The sequence below is a fragment of the Sesamum indicum genome, linkage group LG9 (genome assembly GCF_026168435.1).
Source record: "Sesamum indicum cultivar Baizhima isolate 11 linkage group LG9, ASM2616843v1, whole genome shotgun sequence".
Taxonomy (NCBI): Eukaryota; Viridiplantae; Streptophyta; class Magnoliopsida; order Lamiales; family Pedaliaceae; genus Sesamum; species Sesamum indicum.
Window position 1 is genome coordinate 3,181,564 of NC_142665.1, and position 24,441 is coordinate 3,206,004.

Below are 24,441 nucleotides of genomic sequence, written 5' to 3' on the forward strand. Positions count from 1 at the left end.
ATACTATCCACGTTTTCAAATTTTTAATAATCATATTCCCATCTAAACTTTCAAAATAATCACCCAAATATTCTCTATTGGTACTGTCAAAAACTTTGTTAAAATGGAAACCATTTTTCAGTATACTAATATTCTCCACTCATTTTTCCCTTCTAAATTAGATCAAAAGTCATAGACTTTGAGTACAATCTAATTTCGAGATTGGATTAATTTAATTTGATCCTATACAACTTAAGATAATTATCGTATTATAAATTCAAATCTTGGGACATGAGGAGCATCAAGACGTCCTGAATTTGATAAATCAAAATTTTTATAATTGACTTATCATTAAGAATATTGAAAACATCATATAAATTAAAATGTACAATGAACTCCATCAACCGTTTTAATAAAAATTCAAACTCATATATTTGGTATAACAATATTCAATTTTTAATTATTAGATCACAACTATTGATATTAGTCTAGTAAATCGTATGGCTACGTAAAAACCAAAAAAGAAAAAAAAAATTTGTAGTGGTCTGAATTAATATAGAAACCTAACAAGAAAAGCAGATAATTGTATATGGAAAGAAGGCGAATGTATTTTAGCGTGAACGAATTTCTTTCCATGAACAACTTCTTTATCCAAAAGAGTTCCTATGTCTGGATAACTATAATATAACTTTCCTTCTTATTTATTGCATCATAAATTTTCCTTTCCGCATCCAAACTATTTCAAGTTTAACTGTACTACTTCCTACTCCTTTTCCTATTGCGAACTGGAGAAACAGAGAGAGTGAGAGCTAACATATATATATTATATATATATCAATTCTCAATGACTAACACTTTCCGTCGTCATTAAATCTTTCCTTCAATCTGGATCAAAATTCCGTGAAAACCCGGACCATGTCCCCACATGTAGGAGACATAGCCGCTCTGATTATCATCGGCTTCGCACTATTCGTCACCTTAGTGATATACCTACTTGAATATTTGATTATTACACGCATGAGAGATGATGATGAGCAGGATGAAACTCAACGGAGCCGGGAAATAGCCCTTACGCTCGTCACCACACCCCCACGTCCAGCAGAGCGCCGGAGTCGGGTGGCAGGCAAGGAGGAATTGGTTCTCGAGAAATACTCCAAAGAAAACTCAAAAGATGACTACGGCGGCTGCGTGATATGCCTGGAGGAATACAAAGACGGCGATACGAGGGCGGTGATCACGGCATGCAACCATAGGTTTCATGCTGTTTGTATCAAGACATGGTTGGTGCAGAATGATACTTGTCCACTTTGCAGAACTCTTGTCGTTTGAAAATATGGAGGATAATGATGATGTTGTTGCCCTGATCACTCATTAGTACTTGGCGCCGAATCTCTTCTTTCTTCTTATTTTCACTTAGTTGAAAGCAATGCACGAGGTTTTTTTTTTTAATGTTGCTTTTAGTTTCTTTCTCTTTGTTATATATAATTTGAATTCAATTTTTGTAGTCTGATGATGATCAGACAATGTATAACTTTCAGAGATTAAAAAAGAGACATGATGATGCAGTTGATGAGGTAGGGGAGTTGTTTATACGTATTGTCTTGCTTTCTTTCATTAGTTTATGAGAGGTATGTGTTTTCGATTGTTGAGCTCGTCGAAAAAATCAAATATATCCACAGTGATTCTCTTTTAAAATTTGTAATAACACTTCAAGATTTTGAGGGTTTCTGAATCCAATCTCACCATCATTTGGGTTTTAATTATACTATTTTTCAGTATAATGATACTAATAAATAGTTGATCTTGTAAAAATATAAATTGATTGATAATTGTTAACTCTACTTTTTTTTTTTTTTTTTAAAGATAAGATTTTATTCATGTAATCAAATCAAAGTTCACAAGTGAGCGAGCTGCAGGAGGTAAATCAGATGCATTCTCATACAATCCAGAGACAGAATTCGCCAAGCAATGAGGCACAAAGTTAAGAGTACACTTAACACAAACAAAACCACAAGAAGAAAAAAGAGTCACTAGACCAAGAATGTTCAAGACCACATTACCAATGAAGGAAAAGTCCCTAATTGTTAACTCTACTTTGTTCATTAACATAATTAATTGTTATCTTTATCAGTCTCATATTCTATGTTTAACTCTCTAAAAAAGAAGGCTTAATTGCATTTATTGTCCCGTATATTAGAAGTGGTAAAATATGGACATTAAATACAAGGGTAGCAAATAGTACACTATTTTTTTTTTTGCAATTATAGAATTTCGGTCATAAAATTTTAAAAGTGGCTGGAATTTGATTACGTAAACAAAATTAGGACCTTTTTTTTGGGGGGGGAGGGGGTGGAGGTCACTTTTTAACCCCACACCCAGCACCCTTTTGCTTGCTTCAAGCCCTAATTTCAACCGGCAGCTATGCGAGGAATGGAGAAAAAATTGGAATTTGTCTTCTATGCCCAATTAGATAAATGTTAATGTGATAAACCAACTTACATTCACACATCTTGAACTGACCAAAATTTGGGGAGATGTTTTCATTCATGGCATGATTACAAGATACGTAAATACCCACTTCGTGTGTCTCTTTACCTCTGTCATTTTCTATTTTGCTAAAAAATTACAGAATAATAGGTATAGATTCTTCCAGTGGAAAGATCCTCCAATATTTTAAGAGCAAGGGCTATAATTCATAGCTTGATGAGGAAGATGAGTGTGCTAGAAAAAGAAAAAATAGAGATGGAAAAGAGGAAGAAATTGTACATCAAGTTACTTGCTTTTTCATGAATTTTTTTCGTTTTAATTTGGATGTTAGAAAGTGGTGGAAGCAGCGAGAAGATCAGTGCAAAGAGAGAGTAGATTGTGTTTCTATTATTGTTGTTGTATTGGTATGTTTTTTATTTAAGATTAATAAGGAATTTGGTAGCTAGCTTTTTTTAAATTTTTTATGTGTAAGATTAGTAATGAATTTCTATGTTAAAATAACTTTAATTAAGCCTGACCTGTATTGTGAATATAATAAGCTATAAAATGTCATACTCAATATGTAAAGATTGGACAAAAAACAGAATAAATATAAAAATAGATTATATTCAAAAAAATTGAACAGGTTCAACTTGAATAATATTTGAACAAGTTTTCAAAAAATTGCTAGCTTATAGACATAAAGAGCGTACAAAAACCATTGCAATATACTGGTAAAATAAAAGTGTTCAAAATACTACCAAGCTTAGATACAAAATACTGCCAAACTTAGATACAAAATATTGCTAAGCATCACAACTACAAACCAAAAATCATAAGTGCCAATGAATTCTATTTTTCCACTGTCTCGCACTTCTTCCTAGAGGCCTTTTTCTACTTAAATTTTGTAAATTTGACAGTGTGATGAATTTCTTTCCCCTTTGCATGATGGAAGGAAAGTGTTATTATACTGAATTTTGTGTATTAATGTTTGATGCAGCACTGTACTGAGCACCAAACATGGGGGAGGGGGGGATTGGATATTTACCACTGATGTTGCACCACTAGGATGTCCAACATTCTAGCTCATCTTCATTTGAATGTACAATGTATGTCCCTTCATGTATTAGTGAGCACTTAGGAGATTAGACAATGGATTGTGCATGGGGGGAGGGTTGAGAATCTCCAGCTTCTTGTGTCTCATTTCTGCAGAATGTGAGGTAACAAAACTCTGCATAAAGTGGGACACATGTATTAAACTTAAGGTGTCAAATCTATTTGTTATAAAGCTTCCAAACATATGAATAATACTTATTAGAATTGGATACCATATTAACGCTTCCTACATGAATATTTTCTGAAGATTGATAAATCACCATCATATTTTATGTTTCATTTGTGACCATTTTTTTGCCTTTGTCTTACCCCTAAGAACCAACAAAAACAAAATATGAAAAAACAAAAAAAGAGGAACTAGATAAATACAACAAAAGCTCATAAATTGAAAGTGACCTTGTTCACCATATTATTTTGGGACTCTTGTATTGAAATCCTTCATTTCTTTCTTACCTATGATGCCAAAAACCAACCTAACCTAAAATACATCAAATTAATATAAACTCATTAATATAAAAAAGTACATAAAAGTTAAATTCTTACATTGAGCTTTATTTTTATTGGTAGAACTTCATTGACTGAACAACTCTCTCCAAAGACATCTACAACTGGTACTTCATGGTCAAGTCTTCAGTAGCTTCAGAATCTGCAACTAATTGCATTTGATCTTTCTTGTCACATGTCCTTGCAGCATGATTTTCTTCACTACACTTAGAGCATTTGACTGTCATCTGTTGTCTTTTCATCTTCAATGCATTGCCTCCTTTCCCTCTTTGACTCTTCAACTCTGATTCATTCTAGCATAATCAATATTGGCTTCTCTCTTGCATGCAGTATCCTCATGTTGAAGGTCTCACAACAGTTGTTCAGCAACATGTAACACACTACAGTAGCATTAAAGTGTGACCTACTCCACTCTTCAAGAAGTTTATCGTAAACCCAATCAAATGCAAATTGATCAAAAACTATATGTCTCTCATTCTTGTCTTAAGTTCCCCTCTAGTACATGCCTTTTTAGCCTTCCGTAAGGCATTCTTAAATGACAACACTAAACCCTACAGATTTCAAGTCACTATGCATATGCCTTACATAAAACTTATGAGCAGAAACAGATACACTTGACTCTATTCTTCAATACCCAAGTCATCTTTCAACAAAATGATAAACCACTTCCAAATCTCCTTAGAGTCTCTGTTTAGGACAGCATATGAAATTGTGAAAGATTGTGTTTGAATTCGCCAATTATAGTTAAAAGAATCCCCCATTAGGCCTCTTTGAATTACACCTATCTACACCAATGATCTTCTTACAACCTTTTCAAAAACCAATTTTCATGGCTGCAAAACAACAAGAAAATCTAACAAACCTATTTTCCCTTCCAACATCTTCAGTCCCCATAATTACAAGTATTGCCTGAGCTGGTTCTTTTAATCTCATCTGCATAGTCCCAAAATCGTGTGTATTAATACTTAAGATTTCTCTCAAGTGTTTTCAGTGCACTCCTCTTGGTCCAATAGGCTTAATTCCTTGAAATATGACAATCCTTTTTATAGCATCCACCATAAAACCCTAGAATCCAATTTGAATTATTCAGGTACTTATCAAAGAACCAACTAAACCTCACATTCATAAGATTAAAAACCTTGGCACATTCACGTTTAAGTAATTTGAAAATTGTATCCATATTTTACTTCACAAGCATGTAAGCTCCAGTCACATTCTGCATACCACATTTAGATCTATTTGGGTCACTTTTTCTGCAAATAATTTTATTCTCTACTAAATTATGGTGAAACTTTCTACATCAAACACACTACAATAAGGTATGTTTTTGTTAATCTCTTGTAGGTATCAAGGAGCAAGGATTTGAAACTGACTATTATCAATCGAATCTAGACATCAATAAACTTTTGATGTATGAATATCGAGAGCATCGACGCTTGGAACTCTATGAATCTGGGATAACAGTCCGCGATTAGATAACGTTTCCATTATCATTTACACCAACTGGAATTCGTACGGGGTAATATAATTATCCCTTCTGCACTTATTTTATGATTCAAATTGTCCCTTTTGTACTTATTTTGTGATTCAGCATTATCCATTATTCAAAGCGACATAGTTTATATATAAACTTGTTATACATGTTAAATTAATTGTTAAAATTTTATCAAAAGTTCAGGTAAGAATGACTTCCGCAAAGACCCTTGAAAACCCGCTTTCTGATCTCAATGGCTATCTCTAATAAATTGTAGTGAAATACCAGATAATACGTTTAAAAAATTCTATCATGCAATGTCTTGTTACAGCTAGTGATAGTTCTTGCCATTACCAAACTAGCAAAATATTTCCGGCTTTATTTCGCCCATAACAATTTCATCCTCTTTTGTGTAATCTACTTCACTAATAAAACACCTCGAATTTGTATAAGCTAAACTTTAGAGTTTCGTATTCAAGCCATAATCAACTCCGAGCCTATAAAGAGTTTGCACTTACCACAGACTTGTAATTGTGAAACAAAATGAAAACCTCCCAAGTCGTTCAACACCACCACCCGCAAAATAGTTGTCTCACTGCTGCAGGATTTTGGGTGTAATGACAGATTCCCCAGTTCCCAAGAGTAAAATAAAACAATACAAACGTTGCCAAGAGAAACAACCCAACCTCACATTCAGCATCAACTTTTAAAGAAAAAAGCTGAACCAAATACGTTTAACAATTTCTTCAAAGCTATATGTCACCCTGGTACTTCAGGCCACCAAACTATTCTTGTTGGTATAGCATGAGATTGGTTTGATTTTATAAGGCCTAATCTACCCACCGCATGATTCTCACGAGACGTCATAAATTTAATTTCTTTAGTGGATCGTGGAATGAAAATTACAGAACGTCAAACATCTTTCAATAAAATAAACTTATAATATGGCACAAAACTTGTACTTCTGACCTCAGCACACACGTCGTGCGTCATTAAAAATTACTTGATTTGGTTAAATCAAGAGCTTGCTTTAACTTTCTCCTCACATCTTTCCACTAGAACACCATGTAACATCTCAATTCAACATTTTCTATAATCAAAATCACTTGGTTAATTATGTCGCAAGGTTTTGTTTAAACATTATCCTTATGCTTCTTCGACCAAGAAAATATTAGCCAGCCCATCTTTTTCATTACTCCCCTCTGCTTTCTCCATAGTTACCTCACACAAAGCTAGCCTGAAATCCAGTTCTTTTAGCTTGGATTTAAACAATCTCAACTCAACATCCCTTACTTCAGAAACAAAGCAAGAAACACGCACATGCACGCTTAGCTTATTGTAATATGGAAGCACAGGTCAGCTACAACCACCATTCAATGAATCAACCCTACGACATCACATTGAAAGCTTGCAAGAGAGACAAGATACACGTGGTTCTCATCACTTGTTTCAGTGATGACCATCCAACAGCATTCCATGAATATGTTAGATGTCTATTCAACAGTTAAAAATAAACAAATCCAGCAAGCGCACTCCACATCAGAAATATATATATATTCATACTAATGAAGTTTATTCATACATGGAATTTCAGTAAGTACAGGTGATATGCATAAAAATTACATCTCATCATTATTACAAGTGGTTATGAAACATTAGGGAAAACAATGTTACACATTGGGCAAATGGGAAGTACTGCCAAAGAGTTTCGGCTCTCTAGCAATGCCGCCAAAGTCGAACAACCGAGCAGTAACTCTGCAATAGCAGTGGTGAAAACCCCACTCTCATGTGGGCTGTTTAACAAATCTAAGCCCCTTACAAATCCCAGAATCCATAAGATTCCCCATCCTCTACATTTTAAAGCTCCCTAGTAAATGTTTTTCTAACTCATTGGTCACTATATAGAACAAATAAATGACCTACACCAGAGTCTGGACAATAAAACATCTTACTAGCTCCTAACTGAAAGAGCTAATGCAAGCCTTAATCACAAGCACAACTCAAAAATCCAACTAACATATGCAAAGGTTGGGTACGTGATGACCTCAGAAATCATTTTAGCATGAATGCAAAATTTCTTGAAAAACAAATAATTCTAACAGAAAAAATTTAAAATGCAAAAGACCATTCTACACTACAACATAGAACTAAAATACAATTCATACAGGATAACATGTCTAGCTTAGAACAGAGTAAAGTACCTCAATAAGATTCTCTAATCCATTGATCTGGTAAAAACAAGCTTAGCATAGAGTTTATAAAAACAACATAAAACTAGGGTCCTCCGGAACTTCTAGGGATCGTCCCCGTGCTAGTACTTGGCAAATCTAGTCAACTTTGAGCCACGAGAAGCAATGGCCAAGAGGCATGAGAGAACTCCTACAAGATGCTTAGGGACATCTATCTGGCATAAGGATGGTATCGACTACTGCCACTATAACCTGCCCTACCTCCATACATTCCCCCTCCTGCTCCTCCATAACCAGCACTGGGGCCAGAGTCATAACCAGCACCAGATCCGGCCCCACCATAACTGCCATAACCACCACCACGGCCATAGGCACCTAGCCCACCACCATATCCCCCTCCGAAGCCTCCACCATAAGAACCAAATCGACTAGAGTAGCCAAGTGGGCCATCTCCTCGATAACCAAATTCGCTACTGGCATAATCCCCATACCGACCACCAAATTCACTTCCACCACCATATCCACCATAGTCACCAAACCTACCACCAAGACCTGATCCCATTGACCTATAAGAAGCAGGGCCAAAACCGCCACTGCCAAAACTGCTATATGAGCTGCCAAAACCACCATAACTATCACCATAGGCACGTGCCCTAGAATCACTACCATATGCAGGAGCAGGTGTTGGGTTTGAGGGTTTCTTTGGTTCAGCCTTCTTGATCTCAACCTACAACAAAGAAGCAAGTTAACCTAGAACTTCCACCTGCAAACATTTGATAACTAACACTTAACATTTATAAGCTGCATTAGCAACCCATATCCTGATACTATAACAGTAGTACCAAAGGTTCGTAAAACCGCTAAAATAATATGATGGTGCCCATCTAGAAATTTCTTAAGAATCTCAGCAATGAATCACTTGAAAGGGCTATGCAGAGAACTGTTCTATATGTAGCATAGCTATAGACAAGCACAACCAACGAAAGAAACTCACCTGGGTACCCGCCATATCAATCATATTCCCATCAGCTAGGAGACTATCAACAACTTGTTCACTGTCAAACACAATAAATCCAAATCCACGAGACCTCTTGGTCACATGATCTCGAATAATTTCATGCTCTACGACCTTCCCATACTTGGAAAAGAAAGTCTTGAACTCATCTATGCAGAACCGTTTCACGGAGCAGGAAGATTCAGTGGGCAGCCAGGGTTAGCAATAAAAGAGTGCAAATACAAATGTACAATAATTAACAATATTCTCAGAAAATAGAAGGTGCACCTTCAGTAACAGCAGTGGGGATCCCACCAACAAAAATCTTTTTTGTTTTGAAATCCTTAGAGTCGCCAGCTCCTTTCGGGATGGTTCTTTTGATCTCAACCTGGCCAACAAATAAACTTTAGGTAAGTCCAGCTGAAGTCTTCAAAAAGTAAAGGGCAGTAACAAGAAGAGAAAGAGCATTATCCAGTAACACAATAAAATAAAGACAGTTTCCACTTTACAATTAATTGCAATAACCAATCAATTCACACATCAAACAATAACTATGTTAATATGATATATCAGAGGATAATTTCAGTCTGATATCGGCTACAACAATAACAGATAATCCAGAATCACATATGCAGGTCTCCTACTGTGCCTTCAATAGTACGCGCAATAGTGTGCCAAAACCAACAAAAATAGTTGGTTTCTCATTCTCCATAGTCGATACAAACTCATCACGGCTCGCAATATAGATGCCCATACATGTACAAGCTCACCACGCAATCAAGTTCATTAAAAATATATGTATAACCTTAACAAATTTTTGTGTTCCACTCAAACCAACAAACATTGATGTTGTGAACAACAAACTTAGAAATCCAACATAAAAAAAATATCTTATCGACACATAAGATGATACAGGAAAACTAAGAACCTAGGGGAAGCAGTAACTAGACAGTATTCAAATTTCTCATAAAACCTAGCTAAAAAAAGTTCATAAAACCCCCCATATATATGACCACTTATAGATGCACATTCCTTCTAAAAGAATATCTATACCATTTAATTATACTACATAGAACATTTCCAGCTACCTATATAACAAGAATGTTCTATATCACCACAAAGCAAGCCAGAAAAGATGTTCAATAGTAATCAAGCAAATCTCACTTGTTTGCCATTAATAACATGGGTTTCAGCGATAACGGTATCAACAACGGACGGGTCAGCATAAGTGATGAAACCGAAACCCCGCGGCCGACCGGTATGCCGATCTTTCATGATCACCGAGTCCGTTATCTCCCCATACTTGCCAAAGTACTTCACGAAAGTATCTACACCAATTTTTTCATTCAAGAACAAGAAAAATAAAATAAAAGGTTAATATAAGATGGTATCGCATACAAAAACGTGAAAAAAGCGATTGCAATAAAATCCAAACCTAAAGTAGTATCTTTTGCCAGGCCCCCGATGAAAATTTTCCTGTTACAAACAGAAAATTGAGAACCTATCAGCTGAATCGTCAACTAAGCATACATAATCACCCAAAAGTGTAAAGAGAGAGTGAAAAATACAAACCCGGGGCTGGCGCCATCGCCGAAATCCGATCGCTTGGAAGCCATTAAAGGTTTTGAATTTTGCAGATCTGAGAGGGTAGAAGCGCTAGGGTTTGGGGTTTTCGATGTCAAAGGGGGAAAGACGATAGCCGCAGAACTTGTGCCCTTTATATAGTCGGCGGAAATAAAGAAGAGAGAAGTTTCTGGACTAAAACTAATACTTCATATTCTACTTTGTTTCTCTTGGATCTGTTTGTTAATTTGCAAATTGCCCCCTCATCTTTCAAAGTTATTGCATTAAACCACATAGTATGTTTGAATCTTGAATTTTAATAATGATTGACGGTCCACGACACACTCAATATGTGTATAAAATATATAATAATTATAAATAATTAATTTTTTTAATATAAATTGATTATACAATTATATAATAGTGGCTTCAAAAACATAAAAATATCTAAATTTGAGGGGTATTTTAATAAGTTTATTTAAAAATATTGAATTTACTATTATAATCAAATTTAATGAATAAAAATAATAATTTAAAAAATTAATTTAAATATTCAAATATTGGTACGACTGGCTGTTTCTTTTATAATAATATAGAAGACTGCTTAAAAAATAATTATAAATAAGATGCCAAAAATAATAATAATAATAAATAAGAAAAGAGTTATTTCTTCAAGTAACATAAGTTTGTAATGTATTTTTAAATATTTTTTGTCTTTCTAAAATTTAGGGTTCAAAGATGGTCTTACTCAATACCTTGATCCAATGGAAAAGTGTATACCAAGTTTCAAGAGGTAAGACCAAGAATTGATCTCATGAATCAAGTTGATCAATTAAAAGTAAAAATATCAAATATGATCAAGCTCTTGTCTCTTAATAAATCTCATATCAATTTTTCTTTTATTTCCTCCACATGTATTATAGTTCGAATTTTAAACATTTCATACTACAAGAAATTCTATTATTTTAATTTTAGATTTGAAGTAGAAAATTCTAGCACGTTAAGTTAGAACTCCGTCCTAACAATTGCCCCCATTCCAGTTTCAAGACAATTGAAGAATACAATTCTACCATAATCAATCTACGTTGTGCATCATTGAAGTGCATCTTATTGGTGTCTTTATATTTTTGGTCTGTTTTTTTAATATTTTATTTATTCATTTAACTCTCTATTTTTTCATTATCTTTTGATTTTTTTTTTATTAATTTTCGTGCATCTTATTTATTATCATTTACTTATATATATATTGTTTGGATCTATTTTTGGTCATCCTAAAGACGGGTCTAAAACAGACCCAATATTTGGGCCTTTTGGTGATACATTTTTGGGTTATTTTAGCACTGTATATTTCACTTTGCAGGCCTATCCATAGGGCTCAAATTAATATTTTGTCCTGTAGATTTTGAATGACATATTTGGTCCAATTCAATTTTAATTTTGTGATTGAAGATGACAATTACTTTTTTTAAACACACACACATTTAGTCCACTTTTTGCTGGAAAAGCCAACTTTTCATTAAAAAAAAAAAAGTCAAAACTTGGAAAGTGCAACTCTCATTTCCAATGCAAAATTAGTATTTTTCGACAGAAATTAGACCAAATATTATTTTTTAAAAGTTATTTGTCTTACTAAAATTGAAATGAAATAAAAGTATTTGCTCAAAGTTATGAGACGAAGAATGCAATTTATATTTTTATCTTACTATTAACCCACTATTAATAGAGTGGCCGGCTAAGCTGATAGTGAAGCGAAGCTGACGGTTTGTGGGCCTAATGGGAAACAGGCATGTGGGTGTGGGTTGGGTGGAGGATACGTCTCCAAACAGGGGAATATTTGGGTGCTTTCTGGACAATCATAGCTCAGATTAGCATTTGATTATTATAATTAGAGGCCACTAAGTGTAAATCAAGACATGCTTTCAAAGCTAATAATTGGTCAACTGAGAATAGATATAAATGGAAGCTTGACGGTTGTGATTTCATCATCTATTACATCACCTCATTTTTATGATTTATTTTTAAAATAAAAATCTTTCTGGTTAATGTTAAATTTACAGATGAGTTTTTATAAATGACATAAATAGGTTTTTTTAATTTTTTCTAATATCACATTGGTACATCATTTTCGCAAATTATTCTAACTAGAACATGAAGTTGGCTATTTAACATATTTTATAAAGACAAGCATCCCAATTAATTAGCCTTGCGATATTCAATTAATTAAATGTCTTGCATTATTTTTACAATATAAGTACTAATATGAGTAACAATAATAATTATAATGAAATAAATTAATTCCTCATTTTATAACAAAAGAATTCAACTACACATGGAATAGTTGAAAATAAAAAAATAATAATTGGGTGATGATAACCAGAATAAAGTACAATAAAAAAAGGGGCAAATATTATAATTGATTTTTTAAATTTTCGTTTAAAATTGTTTCAGTCCCTCATTCTTGATGTTAATATGCCTAAAATTTAGTTTTATCTTGTATTGCTCCCTTTGACAAAATTACCCCTGCAAATTGAATCGTGCGCCAAGCACATAACCATTTACGTACCATATTTTTACTAAAAAAAAGGTAAGAGCACAACAAAAACTATAATATTTAATCATAGCTAAAAGTCACGACAAATATTTTTATCATGACTCTTATCTGTAAAAAATTATTTTTCAAAATGAAAAAGCTAATTTTTTTCAATCATAATTAATAATATTTTTTTACCATAATTTTTAATTATAACTAATAGTATATTTTTTCCAATAGAATAATTGATTTGAGACAAAAACTAGCATTTAGGAGATGCTAATATCGATAAATAGACTTTGGGGTGGCCTATATGATTTATTGATTTAATCAAAGTGACCAACAATATATTCGCTTGCATCTTAACAACATATGCTTGTTTACGTGCCTAATTATGTTGTCCGATATGGTTGCACGACTATAGATACATGTTGTTACTGATGTACGTAGCCCAAAATCAAGGGAATAAGATAATTTAGTTGGCTGGTTGGCTTCTTTTCCAACATCATATCTTTCACTTCATTTCTCTCTTTACAATGGGTGGATACCAATTGTATAAGTTTTGGAGAGTCGTTTTGATTTAATTTTTAACTTAGATCTATTTAATTTAAATAATTCATTTTTTTTTAAAAAAGCACTTTTCTTAATTTATTTTTGGAAAAAAATTTGATGTATCATGTTTGGCCTGCCAATTTCTAGAAAGTCAAAAAAAATTGATGATCCCAAAATATTATTTCTACATTAGTTTTTTTACTTTTCTAGAATGATGATTTCAGCCACACAATCTTTTAATAAGTGCTGATAATGTCTTCAAATCTCTTCACTTAATATTGTAACCATACTTAAAAAAAGAGGCAAAATTAAAAAATAAGTGATAGTTTCTTAGTTGAAGGAAATAAAGTGTATATTCTCATAACTTGAGATAACAAGTTAAGAGGGTGTTTGGGCTGAGATTTAAGTTTTTTAAAATATTTTTATAAAATATTTGGAAGCTTATAAGTCCTGTTAATTCTAAATTCGACCAGTTTGACGGTTCTTTTAATAATTATTATAATATAAGGAGCTTATTATTCTAAAAATACGGTCTAAAATCTTACTTATTCAAATAATTTAAAAGCTTATAATTGTAAATTAAAATTTAATATTTTTAAACTTTTAAAATATTATATAAGATGTAAAAAATTAAAGGAGTGAATAATAGCAAGGGTCGGCGACGTAAATTAAGCTAAGTAAGTGGCACACAAGCAAGATATTATGCTATTCACAGAATTAACATTTTTTATTTTGATTATTTTGATAATAATTAATTAGTAAGTATATTATTGAATGAGAGGTTCTCATTGAGCGTACTGTCTACGCTAAGCTAATAAAAGAAGGAAACGTTTGTGACGCTTTTCTATTTTTGTAAAAGAAAGTCGTAATACATTCGAAAATTATAATTACTTGAAAAGAAATGAGAAAAGGCATATGAATGTTGAATTCTGGGGAACGTTTGATAAAAAATATGTTATATATTTGTCTGTTCTGAAAAATACTATTTTTACTCAGTATTTTTATTTATCATTTATCGATATATTTGGTATATAAATCCTTCCCGCTTATTAATTAAATATATATATATATGTATGTACGTATGTATGTCCTTATCTTTGATAAAATGATGGTCTACCCTTCTTCATTGAAATAAATTAAATAATACAACTTAAGAAGTTAAACCAATAAGACAAAGGAAGACGTACGTCAAATTAAACAAAAGGTCTAAGTCTTATTTAATGACTCTTGCTTGAGCTCTTTCACATTCAAATTCACAATACCAAGATCTAATACTGATGTGGGAAAGTATGTAAAAACACATATATACCCTCCATAATAAATGAGCATTATATACCTTGCATACAAGAGGGTCCATATATTTTTGTCATTGGGGTTCTCGGACTCGTCGAACCGAGAACCCCGAAAGCTCAATTATGAATTGAAGCAAGCGTATTACTATTTTAAAGGTTTAAGTGTTGACTGTACAATTGAGTAAAATTATAAATACTCAATATCCGCTGATTTGTTTTTCTCTTATACCTTACGAGTACTTTTACTTTGTGATTTAACACCTCACGGCTCATTGACTGACTTGAGTCTCAAAATATCTGTGTCGTGGGATTTCTGAGTGACCCGATCTTAATGTTTGTAGGTTGCTTATGTGAAAGACAAGATTTAAGATTTGATGCTATGAAAAACACAACTCAGTGTATTTCGACTTATTTTAATTTATCTTATACTACTATATAATATAAAATCAAACATATCAAAAACTCTAGAAAACATACACATATATCTTGCAAAATTTTTAAAACAAGAAACTTTAGAAATAGAACAAAACAAGATTGCTTTTATTGAAGAAATAACTTTTTCTCATTTTCTCTTGGCCATTTATCATATGAGAGAATCCATTTATCAAATTATAACAAATAAAAATATATATATATATAAGAATAGTATTTGTCTTTTTTTTAAATGAAAGATTTATTATAAAGATTGGGAAATGGAGGAAGTAAGTGCCAAATTAAGGAGCGGGACGGCTAACAATTTGGGGGGGGGGGGGGGGGGCGAGTCCAAAGAGGGGCCATCCCACGTCGGCTTCACCATATGTCGTCAGCTACCAAGACAATTCAAAGAGTCAACTAAACAGCACATCTGGTCAATGCAGGCTGCACACACACACACACATGTGTGTGTGTATGCGTTTTTATTTATTGTACATGTACACAAGTTGGAGTTATTGAAGAGTGGCGCTGCCCCCCGCCCGCCATTAATATCCATTTCTCCCAAACTTCCCTCTCCCTCTTCTTTAAGCTCCCCAGTTTCAAGCTTCAGACTAGTCAACTCTCCCTCTCTTCTCTCTCTCTCTCTCTCTCTCTCTCTCTCACACACACACACACACACACACCCATGAATAGAGGCACAGCGAGATAGGAAGTCTTTTCTTGGAGAAGAACGCTCATCTCTGCTTCTTCCTCTTGTTTGCTGATCACTGTTCTCTACTGCCCTTCTTCAAGAAGCAGGGTGTGTCTTTCTGTACGCTCTCTCTTTCTCTCTGTCTGTATGTAGATATATATATGTGTGTGTGTGTGTGTGTGCTATATGAATGAAATGTTATTATATATCTTGGTTATTGCGTGTTGCAGGAAGGAGTTGAGTGGGTGCGTGTTTAATTTACCAAAAGGCTCTAGCTTTTACTCTTTAAATGTTGAAGTCATAAATAATACAAGAAGAATTGAATATTCTAGTATTGCTTGGTTTCCTTTTCTTCCTTTTTCAGCTAGCTTTCACACCTCTATTGGATCTGCTAACTTTGCTTCTTTAATAATTGCGGAGAAGGGGGAAGGGGCTTTGCATATATTTAGTTGCTTATTATAACTTTTTCCGTGATCTGCAGAGTTTGCTGAGACCAAAAACTTTTCTTGCCATGGGGATTTGTTTTAGTGCTAGAATCAAAGCCGACACCCCGGCTCATACTGGTAACCATCATCTTTTCTTCTCTCTCTGATTCTTGGAGTGTATGTCTGTGTGTGTGTGTGCGTCTGAGAGATAGACAGAGAGAGTACAGCCATGAGGAATTTATTAGCGTGGCTGGATATTTGCACCTGGTGGCTGGCAAATCTATTGTTTTCCTACTTCCTAGAATCCTTTTGCTTCACAGCTTCTTCATTTTCTCTGTAAATTAACGGGTTGTAAGATGTTTGTTCTATCATTCATTCAATAACTTTCTGGTTTTAGTCGCTGCTCCGTCTCAAACATGATTGCTTTACACAATGGTGATCTAACATGATTTAAAAAAAATATAATACTGTGTTTCATTATTGACTAATCTGTGGCTAAATTCCTAGTACCTAATTGGTTTCCGTTAATTGATCAATCCAGGCGTAAATTCACAATACGTTAGCTCGGATGGGTATGATATGAGCCTTGGTAGTAGCAAAATCTCATCAACGTCGGTTCCTCCTACTCCTCGTACTGAGGGTGAGATCTTGCAGTCGTCTAACTTGAAGAGCTTCAGTTTTTCTGATCTGAAGGTAGCCACCCGTAACTTTCGACCAGATAGTGTTCTGGGAGGAGGTGGATTTGGCTCAGTGTTTAAAGGCTGGATCGATGAAAATTCATTTACCGCTGCAAAACCTGGGACAGGCATGATTATTGCAGTAAAGAAACTTCACCAAGAAAGTTATCAGGGCCATAGGGAGTGGTTGGTGAGTTTCTAATTTTTCGTTAAATGTGTCGTTCATTCAGTATTTCAAAGTTGGGTATCGAGTCCTGAAAGGAACATAGTGAACTTAAAGTATAATTTTTAGGATGTCGACCAGTAAATTTTTTTATCATTTTGTTATATTTGCTCTAATGTAGTTTTGGTTCACGGTCTTATAGGCAGAAGTGAATTATTTGGGCCAGTTTTCCCATCCTAATCTTGTGAAACTTATTGGATACTGCTTGGAGGATGATCATAGACTCTTGGTGTATGAATTCATGCCTCGTGGGAGCTTAGAGAACCATCTCTTTCGAAGTGAGTCATTGTGACTTCATCTATACTATGACGTAAATCGGAACCCTTTACATAGTTAGAAATTCTTAAAAATAACGGGCGATCTTTATTGTTGCAGGGGGTTCTTATTTCCAACCTCTTTCTTGGAGCCTTCGCCTTAAGGTTGCTCTTGGAGCTGCAAAGGGGCTTGCTTTCCTTCATAGTGCTGAAGCAAAAGTCATTTATAGAGACTTCAAAACTTCTAACGTATTGCTTGACGCGGTAACTTCTCTTTTTCATGTGCATTCTGACCACCTGATTTTGGCATTTGTAGTAATGGCACTAACCTTTTACATTACGCCCTGCTGCAGAAAATTGTAAATACATTGAGTATCCATCAACCCTGTAATCTTTGATAAAACTTTTGAAATGCGTAACTCATGATTTGGCAGAATTACAATGCAAAACTCTCTGATTTTGGATTGGCCAAGGATGGGCCGACTGGTGATAAAAGTCATGTGTCCACAAGGGTCATGGGGACCTATGGATATGCAGCTCCAGAATATCTAGCCACTGGTATGATTCTTGAATCACGCATTACTCTTCCCATTTCACCACCTGCCCATTTTCTCTTCTTTGTGACGTTGATTGCTGTAAAGGAATAGCATCTATTTCCTATAAGGTTTCTGATTTCTTCGTAATCAGGTCATTTAACTGCAAAGAGTGATGTATATAGCTACGGAGTTGTGCTCCTTGAAATACTATCCGGCAGGAGAGCAATTGACAAGAACAGACCACCTGGTGAGCACAAGCTTGTAGAATGGTCCAGGCCCTACCTGGCTAACAAGCGCAAAGTCTACCGCATTATGGACAACCGCCTCGAAGGCCAGTACACAATGGATGTGGCTCAGAAGGTCGCTAACCTTGCTTCAAGATGCATATCCTTAGAGCCCAGGTTGAGGCCTAAAATGGAAGAAATAGTGAAAGAACTTGAGCAACTTCAAGATTCGAATAATATGGACAACAATCACATCAAGACCCAAAATGGATCCAGGCAACGTAGACGAAGTGCTGGCGACGCCGGCAATAAAATTGCAAATGCTGCTTATCCACGACCGTCAGCTTCTCCACCTCATTCAAAATAATACTCTTAAGATACTCTACTGAGAAAGAGCTGTGGTTTTCCTCTTCATTCAGAGGTGTAGCTCAGAGCGTTGGTTATTGATTTTAGGGAAGTAATCGATGACCAGTCTGTACAGTTGTTTTTGCTAGAGTATACGCCGCTTGTATTTCTTGTAACACGATATAAATGTAAGCCTGTAAGATGGTGATTCTCATATGAGTAAGTTAGCTCTGTTGAGTTGGTGAGCATGACTTTGTTTAACATTTTGACATGTATATTATCATAAATCAGTATAAGTTACTTGAATTCTGTTTCTCATAGAAGCCTTTACTGAAGTTGAACAATCAGTTAAAAGGACTATAAATATTCCCAAGTACTGATGTTGACCAGGTGGCTAGCTGCCAATTTCCACTTGCAGCATGAATGAACATATTGTTTGGTAAAAGGTTTTTGATGAGGTATGGAAACAAAAATTTCATGAAAACCGTTGTCCACTGAAAAAACGCTTGGCTGGGCAGACGAAACCTTGGATTTTATAAACTGCACAAACATCTTATCTGAAATTGACGTGGAACAAATGCCAACATCATTATTTATCCATTTAAAATTTTCTTCACGATTCTAATATATATATATATATAGAATTGCTATTTGGAAGAAAATTAAATGATAGGTGCATCAAGAAAGTTACTAGTACATGCGAGTGTATGGCTGTCCTTTTTGTTATCTGTATTGAGCAACCCATCCCCATTCCCTCTCTCCCAAGAATCTTATCAACACCATTTCTTTATTAAAAGAGCATGGGATGATAAATACTTGTTGCCTGCCCTTTACTAGCACCTTTGCTCTCACAACATCCAAACTCGTAATTGATGGTTGGTTATGGCAACTTGTTCTGTGGGACTGTACACGTGAATGGAAAGGGCTAAACACGCTTTTAACTGGACCCAACGACCACATTGAGAGGAACGGATTGAATGTGACCGGACGATGGATCGTACCAGGACCCCAACGGGTTTTCAGATGCTCTTTTCCAACATCATGTTTCTATTACAAGAAACTCTAACTCATAATTATGTTTTGTGGGAACTGAATTAATTATATCATAATATTATTTATTATGTAATTGATGTACAATTTTCAAAAAACAACAAGCGTGATTATATTTATTATTTGCTGATTAATTTAATTCGATCAGATAAACAAAATCTTGTAATAAAACTGGCTGACGGGAAGCTATTAGACTATAAACATAAATTAATCAACATCATGTAGACAATCTTTTAATCACAAAAGAAGTATGGTCTTTCTTTTATTTTAATTGAGAGATACAACTCATTAAATATTTTTAGTTTTTGTACGCAGATATTTTACTTTAAATACTAGTTTCGGGTCGTTGGATGTTTGTATTTGCTCTTGATTAATGGATAAGTACTAAGACGGTGTTTGACTAAATTTATTGTTTTTAAAAATTAAAGTCTTGTTTTATAAATAAATTTAAAGTATCTGAATAATAATATGTTAGAATTTAAAGATATCATGGTATTTATCATAATAAGCTCTTTATATTTTAATAATGACTAAACAAGTTACCAAACTATTAAAATTTAAAACCATGATAACTATGGTTATTTACATAAATCATTTCTATTTTTTGCATCATTATAAAAATTATTTCTGACAATAAAAAGGCATAAATAGTTTGTATAATATTGTTGATGTTTTATGGGGGTGCATGCATAATTTTCTAAAAAATACGAATGGTTTGTGTAAATGATGTTGACTTTTTTGATGAGTGTTTGTGTAATTTAAAAAAAATCATGGGTAATTTATATAAATAGACCATAGATCAAGAAATGTAAATGTAACTATTCTTAAATTTTTCAAAATATTTTATAATGTGATATAACTTAAATATTTACAAAAAAAAAAAAGACTTTATTAAACTCAAAACTAAATATTAGGCGCATACAAACTCTTTCTAAAAATGTACGGAGTTTTCAAACTTATTTTAAAATTTTAAACATAGTAACTATGATAATATTATTACTAATATTTATAAAATCTATCATCTTATGTTAAAACAAAATTCAACATTTAATAACTTAAAAAATATATTTAAGACATACATATACACTTATAAAACCTTTTGAGTAAATTCAACCAAACACGCTTTCAGTCTGAAAATAGATCTCATTCATGAACGCAATTTGATTACTAATGAGCTAAGTTTGAAGTAATGTTATCAGTTGATGTGATTGTAAATTATGAGAAATCGTGATTGGCTCCCAAGTTTCTTGTGGGAACAGGAGTTAGATCGATGTGGACTAGTCCTTACATCTTGGAAAGTATTAGTTCCCGTGGCCGTCGGCAAAATTTATGTCTTTTGGACATCTTTCATCTTTATTTATTTTTTAAATCAATCAATACATTCAAATAAAAATTAAATATTATAATAATAGACGTACATTTATATTCATGTAATTAGAATTCACACTCTTTTGATTGTAAAACTCCAATAAGTCAATCATCGTTTAATTGATTTTGACATTTTTCTTCCAATCACACTTTTCCGCTCATCTCCATCAAGCACTACTCTATAAGTTTGACATGAGAGCCGAAAAGTTTGACAAATTATTATACTTATACTTCTTTTAAAATTATTAAATTAATAACTCGCTTTTTCCCTCCTTGAACTCTTTAAAATTGTAGTTGCACCCCTTTTAAAAGTGATATATTCACTAAATTCCCTCTTGAACTATTAGAATTAAGTTACACCCGTTTTAAAAATGATATATTTACGAACTCCCCAAACTTTTTGGCCCCGATTTATTTTTAAATATTGAGCGGGATAAGATTGCTTTTTTAAAATATGAGCTTTATAATGGAATCTTTTTCATTAATTTCTTAAAATAAGTGATTAGTGACATGATCCACAAAGCAATCTTAGGCTGAATATTATAAAGAATGAGACAGTAAAAATGTATCATATATTTCAGTACTGATCTTTATAGTTTAAATGTAGCTTAAATATGTGGACTTGCCATTATTATTCACAAACTTTAATATACATATGTGTGTCTATTGAATTTAATTAAAGGAATCATATTAATATTTTAATTTATTTACAATTACCTAAAAGTACTTGTAAATTACATAAAATTTTATCATAATTATAATACCTCAGTATTATTTAAAAAATTATAAAAACATTCTTGAAACTAATGATCGTTAAACAAATATCCTCTCACAATCGACTGTCATGAAAAATATTTATTAAATTATTACTAATACTAAAGGGTATATACAATTCTTAAAATAACTAAATGGAGACCAATTATAGTCCCCGGCCCATGAGGCCCAGGGCCAATAGCATATGGGCTTGTAGGAAGCTTACTAGGAGTTACGATGGGCATCCTCCTAATTTAACCAAAGTATGAAAAAGAGGCCTAATTTTTTTAGGAAAGAGATTTCAAGAATTTAACTACTTTTCAATAGACACAAGCTGTCCAAAATTGGGCATCACTCTCTTCTTCACAACACTAGCTTTGTTCTACTCTTATTCCTCTAGTTGCTTCCTACGTTTAACAACACATCTTGCGACACACAAAATCCATAAGTGAGTTGTGGACTGATCTTCCTACGTTTTGAGGTGTTTTTAATCATAATGCTAAAATCTACCAAACCCCAAATGGCTTATGTTAGTTAAACGGGCAAAAATAGAGCAAAAGGTAATAGTTATTGGCGATTTAGGATTTTTTGAACCGGAGGAATATAGGTAAATTGTTTAATCTTAAACTTTACAACGTATATGGATGGCGTAATACACTGTTGGAAATGAAGAATTATGGCCAATTACGCATGTTTCCGACACTAATGATACTATATATGGGGAATAATTTTTATTTTTGGACAATATAACGCACTTTATGTCCTTGACATACAAAAAAATCTCGTATTGGTTAGTCAATCAACTTCCCTGTATTATTACATTTCTCAATTCACTTTGAAATCGGACCAAGTAAAGAAGAAATCTTTATGCAACTCTTAATAGAGAGAAGGTTGCTTTATTTTTCAATTGATCTCGAAAAATAAGTAAATAAAGCATCAAAGACTTGGGCGACCAAACAAGAAAATAATCTAATTTCATAGCAAGAATCAGTTTATTGATCTTTCTATTATGCACCATATGCAAATGTACAATTATATATATAATATCTTTTTTATTCTTTAGGTATCAATTCAAGAAAATAGCTTGACATCAATGAAAAAAATTAGTAAGTAAAATTCTCGTTACTGAATCACATTATTTAATACAAGAATTAACTTGCTGATATTTAGCAACAAAAATTTACTTGCTAATGAATTTAGCAACGAATTGTTTACAATGTATATTAAATAGTGTAGATTAGCAACGAAAATTTTTTACTTACTAATTAGCTCGACCTAACTTTAGCATCAAATTTTTTCATAGATATTGAGCTATTTTATTGTAGTGTATTTTCTTTAACACTTTCTTTTCCCCTACTTCCCACAATCTTTCTTAAATGGGACTTTGATGTCCTTTGGTGATACTCAATTTCTTGCTGGCTTGTTATATATTGTATTTAGATTACACATACAAATAACTAGAAATACAAGAACATGGACTTCAAATTTCCTAACCCACCAATTTGACTGTCAAATAGGTATTGCTAAGGCAAAAGACTAAAGTACTAATGATATTATTTAAAAAAAAAACTATTTTATTAAATATTTTTGCTTCTCACTTCATCCAATTAGTAATAAATATAGAATTTCTTTTTTTCTATTATAATATTCAAACACTACCTCAAAAAAAAAGGAACCATAGAAGGGCATCCCTTCAAATGTAAAAATATAACAAATATATTCCTTCAACAATGTAAGCATTGCAAATACATTCAAGAGCATAATGGTTGATGTTTGATGAATATTTTATTTAATTATTTTTTTATTCATTTGAATTAAGACTCAAATGGGATTTCACTATTTTGATCTCAAGGATGTAAAAATTATTTTTAAAATTATATTGTTGGAAAATATAATTTTTTTTATTTTTCGAGAAAATTTAAATGTAATTAACCTTTGTATATTATTATTTAGATCAAAATCGTGGAAATTTCACTCCTAATCGAAATTGGTTAAATCTATGGTGTAATTAATATATAATTCAAAAAAGTGATGAATCACAAATTACACTTGTTTTATAATTAGTTTGATTCGATTTAATATAACCGTAAGTAAGAATTTCAACAATGGTGTTTCTACAATATGGTAAGAATGCAACTAGGAAAGCAATATATGCAATTGAATCAAGTAGCAAATTACAGAAGGAAACGTATGATGATGATAAGTAGTGCGTACAATGAGAAATACATAGAATGTTGGTAGTGTCGGAATAAATGATACCAATCTGCAGGTGGTCATTTCTTGGCAAACAGCCCACCAAGCCCGAACCCACCACCGTCTTTCTTCTTGGGCGGTGGGGGCGCCGCGGAGACCGAATTCTTTCGGCCGCCGACGGTGCCGGTGGTCTTCCCCTCGACCTTCTTCAAGATGGGATCGGTCTCATAGAACTGGTCTTCTTTGGTGAGACCACCTAAGATGAAGTCCAGGAAACCCTTCTCCTCAGTGCTTCCGGCGCCGGAGGACTTTGCAGCTGTGGCAGCAGTTCTGATTACTCTTCTTTGAGGGGTAACAACGGGAGAAAAGAACAAGTTCAAGGAAGCCATTGCTGGGGGGAGTACAACACTACTCTAATCCACTGCTTTCTCTGTGTTGAAGTGTTTCAAGAGAGAGAGAGAATATATGATGCAAATATTGTGAAGAGAAACTAACTCAAGAAGTGTTTGTAGCACAAGCTCTCCACAAGTGTCTTATCATCATTCATCTCTTTTTCTTCTTTTTTTTTTTAATAAAATTAAAATTTGTATTTTTCAAGAATGATGAGATGAAAAGCTCATCCAAGCATG

At 33.4% G+C, this 24,441-nt stretch overlaps 4 protein-coding genes across 4 annotated transcripts; 2 read left to right on the plus strand and 2 right to left on the minus strand.

Annotated features, from left to right (window-relative positions):
* Positions 1 to 894: 894 nt before the first annotated feature.
* Positions 895 to 1,308, plus strand: LOC105170836 (putative RING-H2 finger protein ATL53). The gene has a single exon (XM_011091757.2). The coding sequence runs from the start codon at positions 895 to 897 to the stop codon at positions 1,306 to 1,308; it is 414 nt and encodes a 137-aa protein (XP_011090059.2).
* A 6,339-nt stretch (positions 1,309 to 7,647) lies between these two features.
* LOC105170412 (RNA-binding (RRM/RBD/RNP motifs) family protein) lies at positions 7,648 to 10,464 on the minus strand. Its single transcript, XM_011091166.3, has 6 exons — positions 10,295 to 10,464; positions 10,158 to 10,198; positions 9,887 to 10,050; positions 9,011 to 9,110; positions 8,723 to 8,892; positions 7,648 to 8,455 (listed from the first exon to the last, which is right to left on the minus strand). Exons 1-6 carry the CDS (start codon positions 10,336 to 10,338, stop codon positions 7,940 to 7,942), a joined length of 1,035 nt encoding a protein of 344 aa, XP_011089468.1. The 5' UTR covers positions 10,339 to 10,464; the 3' UTR covers positions 7,648 to 7,939.
* A 5,107-nt stretch (positions 10,465 to 15,571) lies between these two features.
* LOC105170413 (putative serine/threonine-protein kinase PBL10) lies at positions 15,572 to 18,754 on the plus strand. Its single transcript, XM_011091167.3, has 7 exons — positions 15,572 to 15,872; positions 16,246 to 16,327; positions 16,731 to 17,056; positions 17,232 to 17,367; positions 17,465 to 17,607; positions 17,778 to 17,901; positions 18,031 to 18,754. The coding sequence occupies exons 2-7, from the start codon at positions 16,276 to 16,278 to the stop codon at positions 18,468 to 18,470; spliced, it is 1,221 nt and encodes a 406-aa protein (XP_011089469.1). The 5' UTR covers positions 15,572 to 15,872; positions 16,246 to 16,275; the 3' UTR covers positions 18,471 to 18,754.
* A 5,002-nt stretch (positions 18,755 to 23,756) lies between these two features.
* Positions 23,757 to 24,356, minus strand: LOC105170415 (thylakoid soluble phosphoprotein). Its single transcript, XM_011091169.3, has one exon. It carries the CDS (start codon positions 24,199 to 24,201, stop codon positions 23,893 to 23,895), a length of 309 nt encoding a protein of 102 aa, XP_011089471.1. The 5' UTR covers positions 24,202 to 24,356; the 3' UTR covers positions 23,757 to 23,892.
* Positions 24,357 to 24,441: the final 85 nt, after the last annotated feature.